This window comes from Nerophis lumbriciformis, linkage group LG24, assembly GCF_033978685.3.
Source record: "Nerophis lumbriciformis linkage group LG24, RoL_Nlum_v2.1, whole genome shotgun sequence".
NCBI lineage: Eukaryota > Metazoa > Chordata > Actinopteri > Syngnathiformes > Syngnathidae > Nerophis > Nerophis lumbriciformis.
The window spans coordinates 18,429,212-18,453,300 of NC_084571.2; the positions used below are offsets into that span (position 1 = coordinate 18,429,212).

General features: G+C 42.5%; 1 protein-coding gene across 5 annotated transcripts in view; it reads right to left on the reverse strand.

Annotated features, from left to right (window-relative positions):
- wdfy3 (WD repeat and FYVE domain containing 3) overlaps positions 1–24,089 on the reverse strand; it is a 148,500-nt gene that overhangs the window by 100,645 nt on the left and 23,766 nt on the right. For all 5 annotated transcript variants that reach the window (XM_072915983.1, XM_072915982.1, XM_072915981.1 and 2 more), the window contains exons 2-8: positions 14,824–15,019; positions 14,637–14,760; positions 10,181–10,290; positions 9,687–9,917; positions 9,422–9,614; positions 3,546–3,732; positions 3,309–3,475 (exon numbers count right to left, since the gene is read on the reverse strand). In XM_072915983.1, coding sequence (XP_072772084.1) covers positions 3,309–3,475; positions 3,546–3,732; positions 9,422–9,614; positions 9,687–9,917; positions 10,181–10,290; positions 14,637–14,760; positions 14,824–15,003 — 1,192 coding nt within the window. In that variant the 5' untranslated portion in view covers positions 15,004–15,019. The remainder of the gene's footprint in view (positions 1–3,308; positions 3,476–3,545; positions 3,733–9,421; positions 9,615–9,686; positions 9,918–10,180; positions 10,291–14,636; positions 14,761–14,823; positions 15,020–24,089) is intronic.

Genomic DNA, 24,089 nt, shown 5'->3' on the forward strand with positions numbered 1-24,089 from the left:
TGTGCTTACGGACTCTATCCCTGCAGACTGCATTGATCTATATTGATATATAATGTAGGAACCAGAAATATTAATAACAGAAAGAAACAACCCTTTTGTGCGAATGAGTGTGAATGAGTGTAAATGGGGGAGGGAGGTTTGTTGGGTTGGTGCACTAATTGTAAGTGTGTCTTGCGTTTTTTATATTGATTTAATAAAAAAATAAAAAAAGGTTTTTTAATTTTTTTAAATTTCTTGTGTGGCCCGGTACCAATCGATCCACGGACCGGTACCGGGCTGTGGCCCGGTGGTTGGGGACCACTGCTCTACAGCACCCAGAAGGTCTAGATGTTAGGTATCATGTAAGCAAAAACTGTATTCAAGAAGGTGTTCTGCAGCACCCAGAAGGTCTAGATGTGAGGTATCATGTGTCCTGTAAGCAAAAACTGGATTTAAGAAGGTGTTCTGCAGCACCCAGAATGCCTAGATGTTAGGTATAATGTGTCCTGTGAGCAAAAACCGGATTCAAGAAGGTGTTCTGCAGCACCCAGAAGGTCTAGATGTTAGGTATCATGTGTCTTGTAAGCAAAAACTGGATTTAAGAAGGTGTTCTGCAGCACCCAGAAGGTCTAGATGTTAGGTATCACGTGTCCTGTAAGCAAAAACTGGATTTAAGAAGGTGTTCTGCAGCACCCAGAAGGTCTAGATGTTAGATATCATGTGTCCTGTAAGCAAAAACTCGATTTAAGAAGGTGTTCTGTAGCACCCAGAAGGTCTAGATGTTAGGTATCACGTGTCCTGTAAGCAAAAACTGGATTTAAGAAGGTGTTCTGCAGCACCCAGAAGGTCTAGATGTTAGATATCATGTGTCCTGTAAGCAAAAACTCGATTTAAGAAGGTGTTCTGTAGCACCCAGAAGGTCTAGATGTTAGGTATCATTTGTCCTGAAAGCAAAAACTGGATTTAAGAAGATGTTCTGCAGCACCCAGAAGGTCTAGATGTTAAGTATCAGGTGTCCTGTAAGCAAAAACTGGATTTAAGAAGGTGTTCTGCAGCACCCAGAAGGTCTAGATGTTAGGTATCAAGTGTCTTGTAAGCAAAAACTGGATTTAAGAAGGTGTTCTGTAGCACCCAGAAGGTCTAGATGTGAGGTATCATGTGTCCTGTAAGCAAAAACTGGATTTAAGAAGGTGTTCTGCAGCACCCAGAAGGTCTAAATGTTAGGTATCATTTGTCCTGTAAGCAAAAACTGGATTTAAGAAGGTGTTCTGCAGCACCCAGAAGGTCTAGATGTTAGGTATCATTTGTCCTGTAAGCAAAAACTGGATTCAAGAAGGTGTTCTGCAGCACCCAGAAGGTCTAGATATTAGGCATCATGTGTTTTGTAAGCAAAAACTGGATGTAAGAAGGTGTTCTGCAGCACCCAGAAGGTCTAGATGTTAGGTATCATTTGTCCTGTAAGCAAAAACTGGATTTAAGAAGGTGTTCTGCAGCACCTAGAAGGTCTAAATGTTAGGTATCATTTGTCCTGTAAGCAAAAACTGGATTCAAGAAGATGTTCTCCAGCACCCAGAAGGTCTAGATGTTGTCCTGTAAGCAAGAACGACCTACGGTGAGACATGCTAGCATGCTACATTCTGAGCCGTGGTCCGTATTGTAATACACTTTTCCACCACTTGTGGCAGTAATGACAATATCAAAATAAAAGAAGAAGTCTGGAAGTCTGTAGATAAAGTTAAAAATAATTTCTTAAGCGCAAAAATTATGACTTAAGTGAAACTGTATTTTTATTTGCACTTCAATTTAATGGGCAGTTTATTTAAGAAACATAATTATTATTTCTTATCAATTTAGTTTGAGGCAGCACGGTGAAGAGGGGTTAGTGCGTCTGCCTCACAATACGAAGGTCCTGGGTTCGATCCTGCGCTCGGGATCGTTCTGTGTGGTGTTTGCATGTTCTCTCTGTGACTGCGTGGGTTCCCTCTGGGTACTCCGGCTTCCTCCCACCTCCAAAGACATGCACCTGGGGATAGGCCCCTCCCACCATCAAAGACATGCACCTGGGGATAGGCCCCGCCCACATCCAAAGACATGCACCTGGGGATAGGTTGATTGGCAACACTAAATGGTTCCTAGTGTGTGAATGTTGTCTGTCTATCTGTGTTGGCCCTGTGATGAGGTGGCGACTTGTCCAGGGTGTACCCCGCCTTCCGCCCGATTGTAGCTGAGATAGGCTCCAGCGTCCCACCCGCGACCCCGAAGGGATTAAGCGGTAGAAAATGGATGGATGGATGGATGTATTTGTGAGCACTGTGTGATTGTGTGGCTAAAAATCATTCACACAATCACATTCTACACCAAAACACAATCTAGTTATTTTTATTATTATTTGTATTATTATTATTATTATTGTGCGACTGTCCAATCATTCACACAATCACATTCTACACCAAAACACAATCTAGTTATTTTTATTGTTATTATTTTGTGACTGTCCAATCATTCACACAATCACAATCTACACCAAAACACGATCAAGATATTTGTATTATCATTATTATTATTATGTGACTGTCGAATCATTCACACAATTAAATTCTACACCAAAACATGATCTAGTTATTTTTATTGTTATTATTATTATTATTATTAGTAGTAGTAGTAGTAGTATTTTTATTACTATTATTATTTTTATTATTATTATTATTATCATCATTCCGCCACAAAAGTTAGGCACGTTCCACAGCCCCCAGTTTTCATACGATCAGAACCGTTTCATTATCAAAACATTCAGCTCGATCGGGAATTGTGAGCTCCCCAAAAACATTTCTTTAAAAATATCCCAGATTACCCTAAATTCTCGGTTTTCCGGGACATTTTGCCCATTGAAAATTAATGGGCCTTTTTTTAAACATGCACAACTCCCACATTTCTCACCCGACTGGAAGCGTTCTCCATCCACACACTCCACTCACCTTGGACAATCTAACTACCATCACATGCGTTCATATCATGTGATAAGCTTTATCCTGTTAAACTGTCAGTAGGTTGGATAGAATGATTGAATAAGTTATAAAATAAGATGATTAATTCAGCGTTAATATTGGAGTGGGAGATGAGGTCATTAGGAGAGTCAACAGTATTTACAGTCAATACACGTCTGAGACCAGGAGGGAAACTGAAACATTTGTGGGTCTCCATGAGCCAGACAGGAAGTGGACTTGACAAGTCGAATCAAGCATCACTGAGCCTTGTAGACACGTTACATGAATCAGCTCTTCCTGTGCAGTTACTTTGGAGCAAAGTGAAAGTGAAAGTGAAAGTGTCACCTTTGCCCGAAGGCTGCGGGAGAACAAATCCGGGCAGCAAGAAGGGGGCGCCGGTGGTCAGCCCGGCCGGTTTGAGCTCCGTCACACCGTAGGTGGTCAGACATGTGACCAGGTTGACCAGGTCCTTCAGCGCGTCCCTGGATTCGTCCTCCTTGGCTTGCTCCAGCCTGTCCACAGGGAGGTCCCAGGTCTTAGCGTGTCCACGGCGTGTGCGCACGTGTCCCCGGCCCTACGTACCTCAGCATGAGATTGCACAGGAAGTTGTAGCCTTGGCACATGCGGAAGTCGTCCAACAGCGTCTGGGACACGTCGCTGGAGTCCTTGAGGAAGCAAGAGAGGCCGGCGAACATCTCCACGATCTCCAGAGGTGAAAGGTCGTCCGACTGCTGCATGTTCTGCACGCATATGGCCAGGCATTTTTTCTCTAAGGACAAGAGACAGGAGGTGGAAGAGTTGCAGGACGTGACCAACATGGCGGCGACAAAATCGCTTTACTTTTCTCGTCAAGAAGTCAAAGTCTGAGTTTGATCTCGCACAAACCACCAGGAGCTGACATGATCCCTAGAAAGTCTGGAACTTGGTTTATCTCAGCAGGCTGTAAAGTGCTTTTCTAATGACCTGTCTGATGGAACCCAATGTGTCCAGTTCTCCTCTTCCATCTATGGAAATCACCTCTGTGATCATGTGTTTTATGCAGCTGACTCGCTCATATATTGTTCCCCCCCCTGTGGCGCAAACCTTTCAGCTTCTGCAGTCGGCTTTTGATGTTGTCCATACCAGCTTTTGATGTTGTTCAGTACCAGCTTTTGATGTTGTTCAGTACCAGCTTTTGATGTGACATGCTAACAACACACATGGCATGCTAACATGTGTCACATGCTAGCAACACATGTGACATGCTAACAACACATGCTAACAACACGTGTGACATGCTAAAAACACGTCACATGCTTACAACATGTGTGACATGCTAACATGTGTCACATGCTTAAAACATGTGTGAAATGCTAACACCTGTCATATGCCAACAAAATTTGTGACATGCTAAAAATGTGTGAAATGCTACCAACATGTGTTTTACACGTGTCACATGCTAACAAAATACGTGATGAGCGAACACATGTTACATGCTAACAACACATGTGACATGCTAACACGATGTTGTTCAGTCCCAGCTTTTGATGTTGTTCAGTCCCAACTGACTAAGCTGAGACAATAATAATAACAATAATTGCTGAGACCAGTGCTAAAGGCAGAGAAATCTAAGGTGATGCTACTTTCAAATGGCAAACGACTGCCATTGATTTCAAAAATATTAACTGCTCATGAGGTTGAACTTGAAATGGTCACGACATGTAAGTACTTGTGGATTGTTATTGATGACAACTTGTCTTTTATGTTTTATTACTGCTTGTGCCAACTTGGTCCACCATTGCACTTTGTATGCAAAGGCAAACTGTTCATCTTTGTCAGTCCCTAGATTTTCTCAAGGGATGATTTTTATTTAACTCTCCCAACTGCGTGGCGCTGTTGGAAGAGTGGCTGTGCCAGCAACCTGAGGGTTCCTGGTTCAATCCCCACCTTCTACCATCCCAGTCACGTCCGTTGTGTCCGTGAGCAAGACACTTCACCCTTGCTCCCGATGGGTCCTGGTTAGCGCCTTGAATGGCAGCTCCCGCCATCAGTGTGTGAATGTGTGTGTGAATGGGTGAATGTTGAAATAGTGTCAAAGCGCTTTGAGTTCCTTAAAAAAAGGTAAAAAGGCGCTATACAAGTATAACCCATTTAAAAACAACTTCTTGGTCTGGTTCCCCCTTAGTTCTCTTCCGTTATGTGGAGAGACTCATGTCGCTACAGTTCAAGGTCGCAGGACATACTTTGAACGTTTATTCTGGTAAAACAATCTTGGTAGATTCGCTGCTCCACGGTCATGGAATGAAATACTAAAGGATCTGAGGTTACCTGAACTCATCACTTTGGGGTATTTTAGGCCATTTGAAAAGATGGAGAAGCTCTACTTGTTTTTATTGAAACATTTTAAGTTTCTTTCAAGTAGCATAATCACTGGAGGACGAGGAATAGCTAAACATGCTTCACTACACACCCTAGGAGGATACAATAGCTCACCGGCGTCACAATGTAAATAAACGCCATGGGTGGATCTACACCTGACATCCACTGTAAGTACAGTAGCGTATCTAGTCGATACTACTATGATTACGTTGATATTTTTTGGCATTACAAAATCTTACGTTTTTAAAAAATTCATATTACGTTTATAAAGTCAGGAAATATGTCCCTGGACACATGAGGACTTTGAATATGACCAATGTATGATCCTGTAACTACTTGGTATCGGATCGATACCTAAATGTGGTATCATCCAAAACTAATGTAAAGTATCAAAGAAGAGAAGAAAAAGTGATTATTACATTTTAACAGAAGTGTAGATAGCCCGGAGGTGGGGCACGATGGCGAGCGCCTGGTGGCCGGGCCTGTCCCCATGGGGCCCGGCCGGGCACAGCCCGAAGAGGCAACGTGGGTCCCCCCTCCAATGGGCTCACCACCCATAGCAGGGGTCATAGAGGTTGGGTGCGATGTGAGCTGGGCGGCAGCCGAAGGCAGGGCACTTGGCGGTCCGATCCTCGGCTACAGAAGCTAGCTCTTGGGACGTGGAACGTCACCTCGCTGGGGGGGAAGGAGCCTGAGCTAGTGCGCGAGGTGGAGAAGTTCCGGGTAGATATAGTCGGACTCACTTCGACGCACAGCAAGGGCTCTGGAACCATTTCCCTCGAGAGGGGCTGGACTCTCTTCCACTCTGGCGTTGCCGGCAGTGAGAGAAGACGGGCTGGGGTGGCAATTCTTGTTTCCCCCCGGCTCAGAGCCCCCCGGCTCAGAGCCTGTACGTTGGAGTTCAACCCGGTGGACGAGAGGGTAGCTTCCCTCCACCTTCGGGTGGGGGAACGGGTCCTGACTGTGGTTTGCGCTTACGCGCCAAGCCGCAGCTCAGAGTACCCACCCTTTTTGGATTCACTCGAGGGAGTACTTGAGAGTGCTCCCCCGGGTGATTCCCTCGTGCTACTGGGGGACTTCAATGCTCATGTTGGCAACGACAGTGAAACCTGGAGAGGCGTGATTGGGAAGAATGGCTGCCCGGATCTGAACCCGAGCGGTGTTTTGTTATTGGACTTTTGTGCCCGTCACAGATTGTCCATAACAAACACCATGTTCAAACATAAGGGTGTCCATATGTGCACTTGGCACCAGGACACCCTAGGCCGCAGTTCCATGATCGACTTTGTAGTTGTGTCATCGGATTTGCGGCCTCATGTTTTGGACACTCGGGTGAAGAGAGGGGCGGAGCTTTCTACCGATCACCACCTGGTGGTGAGTTGGCTGCGATGGTGGGAGAGGATGCCGGACAGACCTGGCAGGCCCAAACGCATTGTGAGGGTTTGCTGGGAACGTCTGGCAGAGTCTCCTGTCAGAGAGAGTTTCAATTCTCACCTCCGGAAGAACTTTGAACATGTCACGAGGGAGGTGATGGACATTGAGTCCGAATGGACCATGTTCCGCGCCTCTATTGTCGAGGCGGCTGATTGGAGCTGTGGCCGCAAGGTAGTTGGTGCTTGTCGTGGCGGTGGACACCGGCGGTGAGGGATGCCGTCAAGCTGAAGAAGGAGTCCTATCGGGTTCTTTTGGCTCATAGGACTCCTGAGGCAGCGGACAGGTACCGACAGGCCAAGCGGTGTGCGGCTTCAGCGGTCGCAGAGGCAAAAACTCGGACATGGGAGGAGTTCGGGGAAGCCATGGAAAACGACTTCCGGACGGCTTCGAAGCAATTCTGGACCACCATCCGCCGCCTCAGGAAGTGGAAGCAGTGCACTATCAACACCGTGTATGGCGGGGATGGTGTTCTGCTGACCTCGACTGCGGATGTTGTGGATCGGTGGAGGGAATACTTCGAAGACCTCCTCAATCCCACCAACACGTCTTCTTATGAGGAAGCAGTGCCTGGGGAGTCTGTGGTGGGCTCTCCTATTTCTGGGGCTGAGGTTGCTGAGGTAGTTAAAAAGCTCCTCGGTGGCAAGGCCCCAGGGGTAGATGAGATCCGCCCGGAGTTCCTTAAGGCTCTGGATGCTGTGGGGCTGTCTTGGTTGACAAGACTCTGCAGCATCGCGTGGACATCGGGGGCGGTACCTCTGGATTGGCATACCGGGGTGGTGGTTCCTCTCTTTAAGAAGGGGAACCGGAGGGTGTGCTCTAACTATCGTGGGATCACACTCCTCAGCCTTCCCGGTAAGGTCTATTCAGGTGTACTGGAGAGGAGGCTACGCCGGATAGTCGAACCTCGGATTCAGGAGGAACAGTGTGGTTTTCGTCCTGGTCGTGGAACTGTGGACCAGCTCTATACTCTCGGCAGGGTCCTTGAGGGTGCATGGGAGTTTGCCCAACCAGTCTACATGTGTTTTGTGGACTTGGAGAAGGCATTCGACCGTGTCCCTCGGGAAGTCCTGTGGGGAGTGCTCGGAGAGTATGGGGTCTGATTGTGGCAGTCCGCTCCCTGTATGCTCAGTGCCAGAGCTTGGTCCGCATTGCCGGCAGTAAGTCGGACACGTTTCCAGTGAGGGTTGGACTCCGCCAAGGCTGCCCTTTGTCACCGATTCTGTTCATAACTTTTATGGACAGAATTTCTAGGCGCAGTCAAGGCGTTGAGAGGATCTGGTTTGGTGGCTGCAGGATTAGGTCTCTGCTTTTTGCAGATGATGTGGTCCTGATGGCTTCATCTGGCCAGGATCTTCAGCTCTCACTGGATCGGTTCGCAGCCGAGTGTGAAGCGACTGGGATGAGAATCAGCACCTCCAAGTCCGAGTCCATGGTTCTCGCCCGGAAAAGGGTGGAGGAGTTCAAGTACCTCGGAGTCTTGTTCACGAGTGAGGGAAGAGTGGATCGTGAGATCGACAGGCGGATCGGTGCGGCGTCTTCAGTAATGCGGACGCTGTATCGATCCGTTGTGGTGAAGAAGGAGCTGAGCCGGAAGGCAAAGCTCTCAATTTACCGGTCGATCTACGTTCCCATCCTCACCTATGGTCATGAGCTTTGGGTTATGACCGAAAGGACAAGATCACGGGTACAAGCGGCCGAAATGAGTTTCCTCCGCCGGGTGGCGGGGCTCTCCCTTAGAGATAGGGTGAGAAGCTCTGTCATCCGGGAGGAGCTCAAAGTAAAGCCGCTGCTCCTCCACATCGAGAGGAGCCAGATGAGGTGGTTCGGGCATCTGGTCAGGATGCCACCCGAACGCCTCCCTAGGGAGGTGTTTAGGGCACGTCCGACCGGTAGGAGGCCGCGGGGAAGACCCAGGACACGTTGGGAAGACTATGTCTCCCGGCTGGCCTGGGAACGCCTTGGGGTCCCACAGGAAGAGCTGGACGAAGTGGCTGGGGAGAGGGAAGTCTGGGCTTCCCTGCTTAGGCTGCTGCCCCCGCGACCCGACCTCGGATAAGCGGAAGAAGATGGATGGATGGATGGATGGTGTAGATAGAACATGTTAAAACAGAAAATAAGCAGATATTAACAGTAAATGAACAAGTAGATGAATAATCAATTTTTACAGTTTGTCCCTCATAATGTAGACAAAATAATAGGTAGATAAATGACACAATATGTTACTGCATATGTTAGCAGACTAATTAGGAGTCTTTGTTTGTTTACTTACTACTAAAAGACAAGTTGTCTAGTATGTTCACTATTTTATTTAAGGACTAAATTACAATAATAAACATATGTTTCATGTACACTAAAATTTTTTTGTTACAATAAAGACAATAATGACATTTTTTGTGGTTCCCTTTATTTAGAAAAGTACCGAAAAGTATTGAAATAATTTGGTAATATAAAATATTGGTATGGGGACAACACTAATGTATATATATATATAATACACACACACACACATATATATATATATATAATAGTGGTGCACACACACATCTTATTCATTCTTATTCTAAATCGATTCATCATTAATTTGTTTTTGCTGACTTAGTTGCCCTGAGCGTCCATAAACAAGATGTCAACTAGACGATGACATGAATGAAGGTGTGTGAAAGTACCGTGGATGTATTTGACCACGTTGACGCTGAGGCCGTGTCGGGAGATGGTGGTAAGGACCTCCCCGGCGCTGTGCCTCCAGGGCAGGTTGTGGGGGGGGCACCAGGAGGTGATGGCGCTGAACAGCAGGTGGAGGTCGTCCTTCTGAGCCAGCTCCTCGGCCGGCGACACAAAGGCGCACAACTTGACCAGGATCTGGGGCCAGGTCCAAGGTCAACTTGTACCAAAGGAACAAAGATCCTTTATTTCGCCGCGACCTTCTCTCACCTGCACAAAGACCTTCTGGAGCAGCGCTCGGCGGTCGGCCAAGGGCAGCTCTGTGGGGGCGTGGCCCGGGCCCGCTGTCTTCTCCTGGGGTGGTGGCGGCGGCGGCGGCGGCGGCGGAGGAGGCGGGGGCGGGGCGGGGGCCTCGGCCATGTGGGGGAGGTCGAAGAAGAGATAGAGACATTTGACCAGCGTGGACGGCACCGACATGGTCGTCATGCAGTCCACCGTTTTCTGAAAAAGGAGCAATACTTCTTCACCTGCGATATCACAGCCTTTTGATACCGATACCATATCAGCAGGAAAGGACTTCTTCCACATTTTCTTCTCACACAACCTTATTCCAAAATGGAATGTTTGTCCTCAAACTTCTACACACAATACCCCATCATGACAAAGTAAAATGTTTTTTCTTTGCAAATGTATTACAATTAAAAAAGTATTCAAAAGAGCATATTGTAGTTTTGGTCAGGTGTTTGCTGAGAGGTAAGACGCACCTGTCCTGAACAGGCCAACAGGTTGATGGTGGTGAGGAGCATCCAGCCGCGACTGGCCTCCTCGCTCTGGTTCACTTCCAGGAACTGGACTATGGCTCGACTGGCCGCCTCTGAACCAGCACATGAGGGGAAAAGTGTTTAGACACGCCCCCTTTATGACATCTGTATCACGCAAACTGCTCCAACACTAAAAGCACAACTACAAACCCTGTTTCCATATGAGTTGGGAAATTGTGTTAGATGTAAATATAAATGGAATACAATGATTTGCAAATCCCTTTCAACCCAAATTCAATTGAATGCACTACAAAGACAAGATATTTGATGTTCAAACTCATAAACTTTATTTTTTTTTTGCAAATAATAATGAACTTAGAATTTCAAGGCTGCAACACGTGCCAAAGTAGTTGGGAAAGGGCATGTTCACCACTGTGTTACATCACCTTTTCTTTTAACAACACTCGATAAACAATTGGGAACTGAGGAAACTAATTGTTGAAGCTTTGAAAGTGGAATTCTTTCCCATTCTTGTTTTATGTAGAGCTTCAGTCGTTCAACAGTCCGGGGTCTCCGCTGTCCTATTTTACGCTTCATAATGCGCCACACATTTTCGATGGGAGACAGGTCTGGACTGCAGGCGGCCCAGGAAAGTACCCGCACTCTTTTTTTACAAAGCCACGCTGTTGTAACACGTGCTGAATGTGGCTTGGCATTGTCTTGCTGAAATAAGCACGGGCGTCCATGAAAAAGACGGCACTTAGATGGCAGCATATGTTGTTCCAAAACCTGTATGTACCTTCCAGCATTAATGGTGCCTTCACAGATGTGTAAGTTACCCATGTCTTGGGCACTAATGCACCCCCATACCATCACAGCTGCTGGCTTTTGAACTTTGCGTCGATAACAGTCTGGATGGTTCGCTTCCCCTTTGGTCCGGATGACACGATGTCGAATATTTCCAAAAACAATTTGAAATGTGGACTCGTCAGACCACAGAACACTTTTCCACTTTGCATGAGTCCATCTTAGATGATCTCGGGCCCAGAGAAGCCGGCGGCGTTTCTGGATGTTGTTGATAAATGGCTTTCGCTTTGCATAGTAGAGCTTTAACTTGCACTTACAGATGTAGCGACCAACTGTATTTAGTGACAGTGGTTTTCTGAAGTGTTCCTGAGCCCATGTGGTGATGATATCTTTTAGAGATTTATGTCGGTTTTTGATACAGTGCCGTCTGAGGGATCGAAGGTCACGGTCATTAGATGTTGGTTTCCGGCCTTGCCGCTTACGTGGAGTGATTTCTCCAGATTCTCTGAACCTTTTGATGATATTATGGACTGTAGATGTTGAAATCCCTAAATTTCTTGCAATTACACTTTGAGAAACGTTGTTCTTAAACTGTTTGACTATTTGCTCACATAGTTGTGGACAAAGAGGTGTACCTTGCCCCATCCTTTCTTGTGAAAGACTGAGCATTTTTTGGGAAGCTGTTTTTATACCCAATCATGGCACCCACCTGTTCCCAATTAGCCTGTTCACCTGTGGGATGTTCCAAATAAGTGTTTAATGAGCATTCCTCAACTTTATCAGTATCTATTGCTACCTTTCCCAACTTCTTTGTCACGTGTTGCTAGCATCAAATTCTAAAGTTAATGATTATTTGCAAAAAAAAATGTTTATCAGTTTGAACATCAAATATGTTGTCTTTGTAGCATATTCAACTGAATATGGGTTGAAAAGGATTTGCAAATCATTGTATTCCGTTTATATTTACATCTAACACAATTTCCCAACTCATATGGAAACGGGGTTTGTAAAAGATGCTTGTGACGTGTCAAAAACACCTGCCTCACGCTAAAATAACACCTGTGTCCTGGTAAAAAACCTTTGCATTGTGCTAACAAAAACATCTGTGTCATGCTAAAAACTCCTGCAATATGCTAAAAAAAATATCTGCGTTATGCTAAAAAACACCTGTTATATGCTAACAAAACATCTGTGTCATGCTAAAACTCCTGCAATATGCTAACAAAACATTTTTTGTTATGCTAAAACTCCCGCAATATGCTAACAAAACATCTGTGTCATGCTAAAAAAGTCCTGCAATATGCTAACAAAACATTTTTGTTATGCTAAAACTCCCACAATATGCTAACAAAACATCTGTGCCATGCTAAAAAAGTCCTGCAATATGCTAACAAAACATTTTTGTTATGCTAAAACTCCCACAATATGCTAACAAAACATCTGTGCCATGCTAAAACTGCTGCAATATGCTAACAAAACATTTTTATTATGCTAAAAACTCCTGCAATAGGTTAACAAAACATCTGTCATGCTAAAAACTCCTGCAATATGCTAACAAAACATTTTTGTTATGCTAAAACTCCCGCAATATGCTAACAAAACGTCTGTGTCATGCTAAAAACGCCTGCCATATGTTAACAAAACATCTGTGTTATGCTAAAAAACACCTGCTATATGCCAACAAAACATCTGTGTCATGCTAAAAACTCCTGCAATATGCTAACAAAACATCTGTGTCATGCTAAAAACTCCTGGAATATGCTAACAAAACATCTGTGTCATGCTAAAAACTCCTGGAATATGTGAACAAAACATCTGTGTCATGCTAAAAACTCCTGCAATATGCTAACAAAACATTTTTGTTATGCTAAAATCTCCTGCAATATGCTAATAAAACATCTGTGCCATGCTAAAACTCCTGCAAGATGCTAACAATACATTTTTGTTATGCTAAAAACTCCTGCAATATGCTAACAAAACATCTGTGCCATGCTAAAACTCCTGCAAGATGCTAACAAAACATTTTTGTTATGCTAAAAACTCCTGCAATATGCTAACAAAACATTTTTGTTATGCTAAAACTTCCGCAATATGCTAACAAAACATCTGTGTCATGCTAAAACACCTGCATCATGCTAGCAAAACATCTGTGTTATGCTAAAACAAACACCTGCAATGTGCTAACAAAACATCGGTGTCATGCTTAAACATCTGCAATATGCCAACAAAACATTTGTGCCATGCTAAAAACTCCAGCATTATGCTAAAGGCATCTATGTCATGCTAACAACTCCTGCAATATGTGTCACATGCTAACAACATGTGTGAAATGCTAACAACACCTATCACATGCTAAAAAATGTGTGACATGCTAAAAATGTGTAAAATGCTAACACGTGTTACACGTGTCACATGCTAACAAGATATTTGACATGCTAACACATGTGACATGCTAACAACATGTCCCACATGCTAACAACACGTGTCACATGCGAGCAACGTGTCATATGCTAACATGTATGACGTGCTAACATGCGTGACATGCTAACAATTGTGTGACATGCTAACTTGTCATATGCTAAAATGTGTGACATGCTAACAATATGCGCTAAATGCTAACAAAACACGTGACATGCTAAAAACGTGTGAAATACTAACAACATACCATATGCTAACATGTGTGACATGCTAACAACACGTGTCACATAATAACGTGTCATATGCTAACATGTGTGACATGCTAACAATACGCGTCACATAATAACGTGTCATATGCTAACATGTGTGACATACCAACAGATATGACAGGCTAACACAGATCTGGGCAAATTAAGGCCCGGGGGCCACATGCGGCCCGTTAAGTATTTCAATCTGGCCCGCCGGACATTCCCAAATATTTTTTTTAGATCTTTAAGATGGAAACTGTAGCTGCCATTATGATGTGCAGTCATGTTTTCTACTGACCGTAAGTCTTGAACTATACAAAGTATTTCAATGGTTGGAATCTGCGCTTTTGCATGATATACTAGTGACTATGGTAATTAATTAGTTACTATGGTAATCTAAGTCACAGCAGCTCAGACGAGGCACCAAGCAGTGGGGGTGGGGAGCGTTTCCACAGAGTGTCAGCCTGAAATGTGGGTGTCAGGGACAGACGTGGAAGGAGATTTTCACAACAAAGTTCCAAACCTTAGTGATATATCAGATTGTATATTGTATTTTTACCCTTTGTGTTCATATTTCGCTGTTTGTCGCATTTTTGTCGCGTTTTGCCCGATTGTGAAATATGTCGATCGAGAGGAAGTGTGATGTTCATATGTTGTCAATATTCAGTGTTTTATCCTTCATAGAAAAAAAAATTCCATTCCGTTTTTTTAAGGCGATCTGTCAAAAAGTTTTTAGCATTCAGTCAGACATTATTGGGAGGTTTTGTATTAGTGTTCCTAAAAATAGATATACCGGCCCTCAGACACATTTATTTCTCTAAATTTGGCCCCCCAGTCAAAATAATTGCCCAGGCCTGGGCTAACAACATGTGTCACATGCTAACAACATGTCCTCTGCTAACATGTATGACATGCTAAGAACAGGCATGACATGCTAACAACATGCATTGCGTGTTGCATCGGGTGTTTTTTGGGTGCAGACTCACCCGTGGACTTGTTGGAGGCTCTGCGCCTGATCTCGGTCACCATGAGGCGCGACACCTGGGTGGTGAACTGGAGCAGGTCGGAGAACTTGTCCGTCATGCTGCCGGGCGCCGCGTTGCCAAACACCTGCGGAGGAGCAGGAAGTGTTAGCGTCGACAGGAGGTTGAACTTGCAAACAAGATGGCGGACCCGGTTGAAGACGGGCAGCATCATGTAGAGCTTCTCCTCCTGCTCCTTCTGGGTCATGTGACGAGGAGGGTGGCACAGCTCCGAGAAGAGGCGGCGCAGGTGCATCAGACCCAGGGCGTTGTCCTGCGGGCTGCACTCCTCCTGCCGCGGACGCCCCATGATCCTCTTCATCATGTTCATCTTCACAAAGCTCGCCCTGACGCACACACACACACACACACACACACACACACACTTCCATTAAACAGGGGGCTACATTAACCACTACACACCACAGTAGCAGACAGCCGCGTACAAACTGGTTCATTAACACCTTATAATGGGACTGTCCTGTACTAAAATTCACTCTGTTGTTACAGTTGATGAACTTTTTCAATGAAGGCCAATTTGACGTCAGATGAGGAAGAAGCGACCCCCAGAGCTGTCGCTATGGCGACAGGCAGATGAAACCCAGGTATATGTCTTATAGACATGTGACACCCTCTCTCACGTTGATGGCAACATCCACAAGTGCTAGCCGCTAACGTTAGAGACTGGTTGCTAGGAGGCGCCATCTACGCTAACATTTAGCACAAATCAGTAACTTTCTCACTTCATGACTGATGGAAAAATGGCTTCCGTCTTTCACCTGTCAAAATGGAGGGTATTTGTTGCTAGAGATGTCCAATAATATCAGCCTGACGATATTATCGGCCGATAAATGCTTTAAAATGTAATATCGGAAATTATCAGTATCAAAAAGTAAAATTAATGACTTTTTAAAACGCCGCTGTACGGAGCGGTACATATCCCAGTCAGCAGCCCCTCCCCTCTCCCCTCTCCCACACACAACACAGGAGTTGACGACTGCAGCATGAGAGGTTTACGGGCGACGCTTGATGACCTCATCAAACCGCCACGAGCGGAGCATAACAACAACAAGAGTGTGTTGTTGCCGGTGCTGTAGCCGTGGCTAACAAGCCAGCTAGCTCGATGACTGAGGAACAACACCATGTCTATGGTTTGGGATTATTTTAAAGTGTGTCTGACGAATAAAAAACTGGCAATTTGCAATAACTGCAAAAAGTTGGTTATGCGAGGAGGAACCAAGACGTCTTCCTTTAATACGAGCAATTTGATCTCCCACCTCTTCAAGAATCACAAGGAGATACACGATGAATACAAGCGGAAGATGGATGAAAAGCAAACACAGAAAAAAAGTAGTACCACACAGTTGTCGCTTAAAGACTCCGCCGAGAAAAAACAAAAATACAACAAAAACCACCCCAGGGCGAAAGCTCACGTTGTGGTCAGGGACAACGCACGCAGTATGTCAAAAGCTACGGTGGAGTTTGGTATGGCTAGTCTGCCCTGCATGGCGCACACGTTGCAGCTTGCAGTGAACGGAGGTGCCCTGTCTCAACGCAGCATTTCAGAAGCTCTGGCTGACTGCTAGGCCACTTCAAGCACTCACCACTAGCTTGCAGCACATTTGTGTTACTCATACAAATATGTTAGAGCAGGGCAGATTGAGCCCAGTTTATAATTTCCTGTTATACAGTATACCAGGCAGTCTTGCACTAAAGGAGGACTATGTTATTGTTTACTTTATTACTCTAGTATACTCTGGACTGAAGCTGTGTGCCTTCATTGTTTATGTAGCTGTTGTTTTGAAAAAAAAAAAATAAAAATAATGCACTTTGTGAAAGTCAAAGTATAGTATTTCCCATGGTTGTAGTGGGTGTCAGGATTATCTCAGGGAGGGCATGTCCCAAATTCCAAGGTGCTGTTTTGAGGCATGTTAAAAAAAATAATGCACTGTGTGACTTCAATAATAAATATGGCAGTGCCATGTTGGCACTTTTTTCCATAACTTGAATTGAAGTTGTTCTCTTATTTTGGAAAACCTTGTTACATCGTTTAATGCATTCAGAAGAGCATCACAACAAAATTAGTCATAATAATTCCACGACTGTATATATCGGTATCGGTTGATATCGGAATCGGTAAGTAAGAGTTGGCCAATATCGGGATATCGGATATCGGCAAAAAAGCCATTATCGGACATCTCTAGTTGTTGCACTTCCTCTTAAACGGGATGTGCACCTTTTTTGATTTGACTTATCATTCACATAGACAAGAACACATATGTTTTTCTTTTTTTATGCATTCTAAAGCGTAAATAAACGTTAGCAAGAGTCATCTAACAATGGAGCTATTGAGAGTTGCTTTATTCCATCTATTAAGCGCTCTAAAAACATCCATCAATGTTTTATATACACACTGTAAGTATATATGTCATGTAGTAACATTCATAATAACATGTAATATATACATGATATAAGTATATATGTCATGTAGTAACATTCATAATAACATGTAATATATACATGATATAAGTATATATGTCATGTAGTAACATTCATAATAACATGTAATATATACATGATGTAAGTATATATGTAATGTAGTAACATTCATAATAACATGTTATATATACATGATGTAAGTATATATGTAATGTAGTAACATTCATAATAACATGTTATATATACATGATGTAAGTATATATGTAATGTAGTAACATTCATAATAACATGTAATATATACATATTTTATATACACACTGTAAGTATATATGTCATGTAGTAACATTCATAATAACATGTAATATTTACATATTTTTATATACACATTAAGTATATATGTCATGTAGGAACATTCATATTAACATGTAATATTTACATATTTTATATACACACTGTAAGTATATATGTAATGTAGTAACATTCATAACAACATGTAATATATACATGATGTAAGTATATATGTAATGTAGTAACATTCATAATAACATGTAATATATACATGATGTAAGTATATATGTCATGTAGTAACATTCATAATAACATGTAATATATACATATTTTATATACACACTGTAAGTATATATGTCATATAGCAACATTCATAATAACATGTAATATTTACATATTTTATATACACACTAAGTATATATGTCATGTAGTAACATTCATAATAACATGTAATACATACATATTTTATATACACACTGTAAGTATATATGTCATGTAAGGCTGCAGCTAACGATTATTTTTCTATCGATTAATCTATCGATTATTTTTTCGATTAATCGGTTAATCTATAGATTATTTTTTTCGATTAATCTATAGATTATTTTTCCTTTTACCGATTTTTTTTTTTATTTAAAATGAAGATGAAAAAATAAATGTAGGCCAGTTTTTTCAAAAGGCATGGCTTTTATTTACAAAAAAAAAAGTATGGCCACTCAGTCAACATTGACAACAACATGACAAAATATTCTGTAACAATGTAAACATTTAACAAAATTAAAAGTAGCTTATTTGCTTTTAATGTGCAAATATAAAAGTAAACATCCAGTGCAAATCTTAATATTCTGCAATAGTATAAGCATTTCAAAAGTAAAAGTATTGCTTATTTTGCTTTAAAATGTGCAAAAATAAAGATAAACATCCAATTTAAAAAAGTGCAAAACGGAAATATTCTGTAACAACAGTGTAAACATTTCAACAAAAGTAAAAGTATTGCTTATTTGCTAAAATGTGCAAAAATAAAGATAAACATCCAATACAAAAAAGTGCAAAACGAAATATTCTGTAACAACAGTGTAAACATTTCAACAAAAGTAAAACTTTTGCTTATTTTGCTTAATAACACAACAATGATAGTATGATTAAAGTGAAAGTTAATTGTTCGTTTGTACATAGTATACGTAATTGTTAATGTTGTAAAAGGTATTTGCACAACTAATTAACGTTAGCGTTAAAGAGGAGCGCGTCTTTGTAAACACTGAACAGGCACGCCAAACGCTCCTCTCAGAGCGAAACGGTGCTTTAGTTTATGAATTTACAACGCAGATACAAATGACACATTCATGTTTTTGTGTAATGATGACAACGTATACTCACGCGGACGATTGACTAGTTGATGGTGATGGCAAGAACGCTGCCGTTGTGCTGCTATGATAGGCCATTTCCGCTCGACACAGTGTGCATACAACAACATTATTAGCAGAGGTGGGTAGAGTAGCCAGAAATTGTACTCAAGTAAGAGTAGTTACTTTAGAGATTTATTACTCAAGTAAAAGTAAGGAGTAGTCACCCAAATATTTACTTGAGTAAAAGTATGTTGTGAAAAAAATACTCAAGTACTGAGTAACATACACACACATATCATATATATATATATATATATATATATATATATATATATATATATATATACACACACACACACACACACACTTATATATATATATATATATATACATATATATTTATATATATATATACATACATTGATATATACAGTATATAATTTATATTTATTTATTTTGCCGTTTTTGTTTACATGTTAAAGGTGTTTTAATAATTATACATGCATGTTTAACATATAGATTCCTTTCTTTCATGAAGACAAGAATATAAGTTGGTGTATTACCTGATTCTGATGACTTGCATTGATTGTAATCAGGAAGTAGTGCTGGTAACGTCCACGTTTTCAAATGGAGGAGAAAAAAAGTTCCTCCTTTCTGTCTAATACCACATGAAAGTGGTTGTTATTTGGCATCTTATTTGTCCACCTTCCATATTCGTTTTTATACCCTTTACAAGAAATACATTGGCGGCAAACTCCGTAGCTTGCTAGCTTGTTTGCGCTGGCTTTCGGAGACTCTTATTTTGAAAGCGCAGGCGCGATGGAGCGGGACTTTTATTGTGAAGACAGGAACTGTGCAGTCAGTCTTTACGGTTGAAATAAAAAAAGGGTCTTTTTTCCTTCACACTTTTGATTGATTGATTGGAACTTTTATTAGTAGATTGCACAGTACAGTGCATATTCCGTACAATTGACCACTAAATGGTAACACCCGAAGTTAGCTCGGAGCCAGTCAGGTCATGTGACCCCTGGCTCTGTTTGATTGGTCCAACGTCACCAGTGACTGCATCTGATTGGTGGAACGAAGTGAAACGTCACCAGTAAGGCAAGCACTTTGAAGGTCTGTCTGACAGACCAAAACAAACAAAGCGTGCATTAACAGATCGATAAAAATTAGTTGCGAGTAGCGAGCTGAATGTAGATAAAAGTAGCGGAGTAAAAGTAGCGTTTCTTCTTAGGCCGTTTATTGAAATACTCCCACACTTTTGACGACTTTTGGCGTGCTTTTTTCCCCTCGCTCGCACCGCTCGCATCGTCTGCTTTGCGCTCCGCCATGACGGTAGTGTGACGTAAATATGCGACGCGTCGACGAACAAAAACGTCCTCGACGTATTTACGTAACCGATGACGTCGACTACGTCGACGCGTCGTTTCAGCCCTAATGTCATGTAGTAACATTCATAATAACATGTTATGTTTATACATTTTATATACACACTGTAAGTATATATGTCATGTAGTAACATTCATAATAACATGTCATATTGACATATTTCATCATTTTAAGTATTCATCACATCACTTTTACTTTTCCTTCAACAACAACACAACTATTAATCATGGCAGACTTGATGGGACAACAAACATAATAAAACAATCACATTCTGTACAATGTCTTCTCTCACTAGGATTTTTATATCTTTCAGCACTAGACTTGTGTTCCCCGTTTAGCTTCTAAATTCAACATAATACTCAAACTCAGGTAAAGCATGTTTTTGTGTATTTCCACTAGTGATGTCTCCGGGTCTATGTTGGATATCAAAGTTGACCAACTTGTCAGATTATGTCCACAACCTTCTACTATCCAGGTGAGAGACATGATTTATCATCTAGAATTCACTTTCACCGACTCAGAGACCATGCAGCAGCTCAATATGTCAATATAACAGTTAGCGCTCTGTGATCACGGCGCTGTGTTACTAAAAGTAGTCCCTCTGCGTTAGCTCTTATAATAGCAATGTTGCCAATACTTGGTTATTATTAATCAATATTCAGATTATGACATGTAAACAGTTTTGTTGGCGCTTTTTTGAGAGCCATATAGGTGGAATAGTTCATTTCCATTAGCTACATTGTTAGCCACCTCTTGCTAAAATTGTTTTGTGATTTAGAATACAGAAAAAAAGGAAAGACATATGTGTTGGGTTGCAGTTCCCCTTTATAAGAAGAAACATCATGAAGTGCTTTTGGTTCATCTGGTTTGCATAACAGGGTCCTATAATAATAATATAATAATAATAACTAGAAAATTGTGATGGGCCTGCTATCTGTGCCCTGGACCTCTGGCCGGGGGTTGCCGGAAGCCGCCATACTTATTAAATGGTGCAGAGGGTCTGAATCTATGAGTTTTAGGTGTAACTGTACATAACAAGCCACAGAGCTAGCCTAAAACAGTAGCATGTTTACATAAAAATGCTAACACTTAGCATGTGTGCTAACGATAGCATGATAACACTCAGCATGTTTCATATACCAAGCTGCGGAAAAAGAATTGTTTTTTTAAATTAGATGAGAAAGTTAGCATACTTAATTTACCTTGCTAGCATGCTATTGTTTGCATGCTAACAGGTAACAAGTGTCACATACCAAGTTATATGACTCTGGGTTAAACGTTTGCAAAACTAGCTCAAAAAGTTAGTATGCTAATGTTACCATGCTAGCAAGCTAACGTGAGCATGATAATATTTATTTTATGTCACATACCAAGTTATATGACTCTAAGGTGTATGGCTGGGGAATTAGAGAAAAAAAGAGTACATCTAGCAAATAAAAGTTAGCTCTTTAATAAAAGCATTCTAACGTTGGAATGCTAACAGTTTACAAGTGTCACGTACCAAGTTATATGACTCTGGGGTAAATGGTTGCAAAACTAGCTCAACAAGTTAGCGTGCTAATTTTAGCATGCTAGCAAGCTGACAATAGCATGCTATCAGTTAGCATGTGTCACATACCAAGTTATATTACTGTAAGTTGTATGGCTGTCTAAGTAGAGAACAAAAGGTAAAGTTAGCTAAAAAGGTAGCATGTTCATATTAGTATGCTAGCATGCTAACATTAGCATGATAACAGTTAACAAGTGTCACATATAAAGTTATATGACTCTAGGGTAAACGGTAGCAAAATTAGCTCATAAAGCTAGCATTTCAATGTTAGCATGCATACAGTTAGCATGTTTCAAATACCAAGTTATATGAGTGAAAGATCAATTTAGACTTAGACTTAGACTTCCTTTTTTAATGTCATTCAAATTTGAACTTTACAGCACAGATAAGAACGAAATTTCGTTACATAAGCTCATGGTAGTGCAGGATAAAAAAAAGCAATAAGGTGCATATATAAATAAATAAATATATATAAATAATATTTAAATATATATATTAAATAAATAAATATATATAATATATATAAATAAATAAATAGATTACTGTACAGATAAATATATTGCACTTTTTCACATGCTTCCACGTTTATGGATGTATGTTATATTGTCTTTTTTATTCCAGCGAGTTAATCCATTTTGGGGGGAATTGAGGGGATTATTATGATGCGTTCAAGAGTCTTACGGCTTGAGGGAAGAAGCTGTTACAGAACCTGGAGGTTCTGCTTCGGAGGCTGCGGAACCTCTTTCTAGACTCCAGCAGTGAAAACAATCCTTGGTGGGGGTGGGAGGAGTCTTTGCAGATTTTCTGAGTCCTGGTCAGGCAGCGGCTTTTTGCGATCTCCTGGATAGGAGGAAGAGGAGTCCTGATGATCTTTTCCGCCGTCCTCATCACTCTCTGGAGAGACTTCCAGTCTGAGGCATTGCAGGCTCCAGTCCAGACAGAGATGCTGTTGGTCAGCAGCCTCTCTATAGTGCCTCTGTATAATGTGGTGAGAATGGGGGGAGGGAGCTGTGCTCTTTTCATCCGACGCAAAAAGTGCATGCGCTGCTGAGCTCTTTTTACAAGAGCTCCGGTGTGTAGGGACCAGGTTATATTGTCAGTTATCTGCACCCCCAGGAACTTGGTGCTGCTTACTATCTCCACCGCTGTGCCGTTGATGTAGAGTGGAGCGTGGCTGGACTGGTGCTTCCTGAAGTCAAAGATGATCTCCTTGGTCTTGTTGACATTCAGGACCAGGTTGTTGGTTCTGCACCAGTCAACCAGATGTTTCACCTCCTCCCTGTAGTCCATGTCATTGTTGTCACGGATGAGGCCCACTACTGTCATGTCGTCCGCATACTTCACAATGTGGTTAGTAGTGAACCTGGCGCAGCAGTTATGAGTCATCAACGTGAACAGCAGCGGACTCAGGACGCAGCCCTTGGGGGAGCCGGTGCTCAGGGAGATGGCACTGGAAGTGTTGTTGCCCACTCTCACAGATTGGGGTCTGTCTGTGAGAAAGTCAAGCAGCCAGTTGCATAGGGGGGTACTGAATCCAAGGGGGGCCAGTTTGCCCACCAAATGTTGCGGGATGATGGTGTTGAATGCTGAGCTGAAGTCCAGGAACAACATCCGCACGTGTGTGTGTCCTTTCCTTCCAGATGTTCTAAGCTCAGGTGGAGTGCAGAGGAGATGGCGTCCTCTGTGGAGCGGTTAGGGCGATAAGCAAACTGGTATGGGTCGAATGTGGGGGGAAGTCTGGAGACAGAATATTCCTTTACCAGCCTCTCGAAGCACTTCATTATGATGGGGGTGAGTGCAACGGGGCGGTAATCATTGAGGGAGGAGATTGTGGGTTTTTTTGGCACTGGAATGATTGTGGCCGTCTTAAAACATGATGGTACCACAGCCTGGGTCAGCGAGATGTTGAAGATGTCTGTGAGAACCCCAGCCAGCTGGTCTGCACATCCCTTAGCACCTTGCCGGGAATGTCATCAGGTCCTGGTGCTTTCCGGGGGTTCACTCTCCTCAGGGTTTTCCGGACATCCGCTATATCCAGGTTGAGCAGCTGCTCATCAGGGCGAGGGATGGATTTTTTCGCCGGAGTGGTGTTGAGTGCCTCAAACCTTGCAAAGTAGTTGTTAAGGTCATCTAGGAAGCTGATACTGTGGTCACAGGGACAGGGGGCTGCTTTAAAGTCCGTGATGACCTGTATGCCCTGCCACATTCGTCTAGTGTTTGTGGAGTTGTCGAAGAAGTCCTGCACTTTCTGACAGTGAGCCCGCTTTGCAACCTTAATGGCACGGTTCAGGTTAGCTCTGGCTGATTTTAATGCCACCATGTCACCAGACTTGAAAGCCTTGTTCCGAGCCTTCAGCATTGCACGTACCTCATTGTTCATCCAGGGTTTCTCGTTGGCACGTGTGG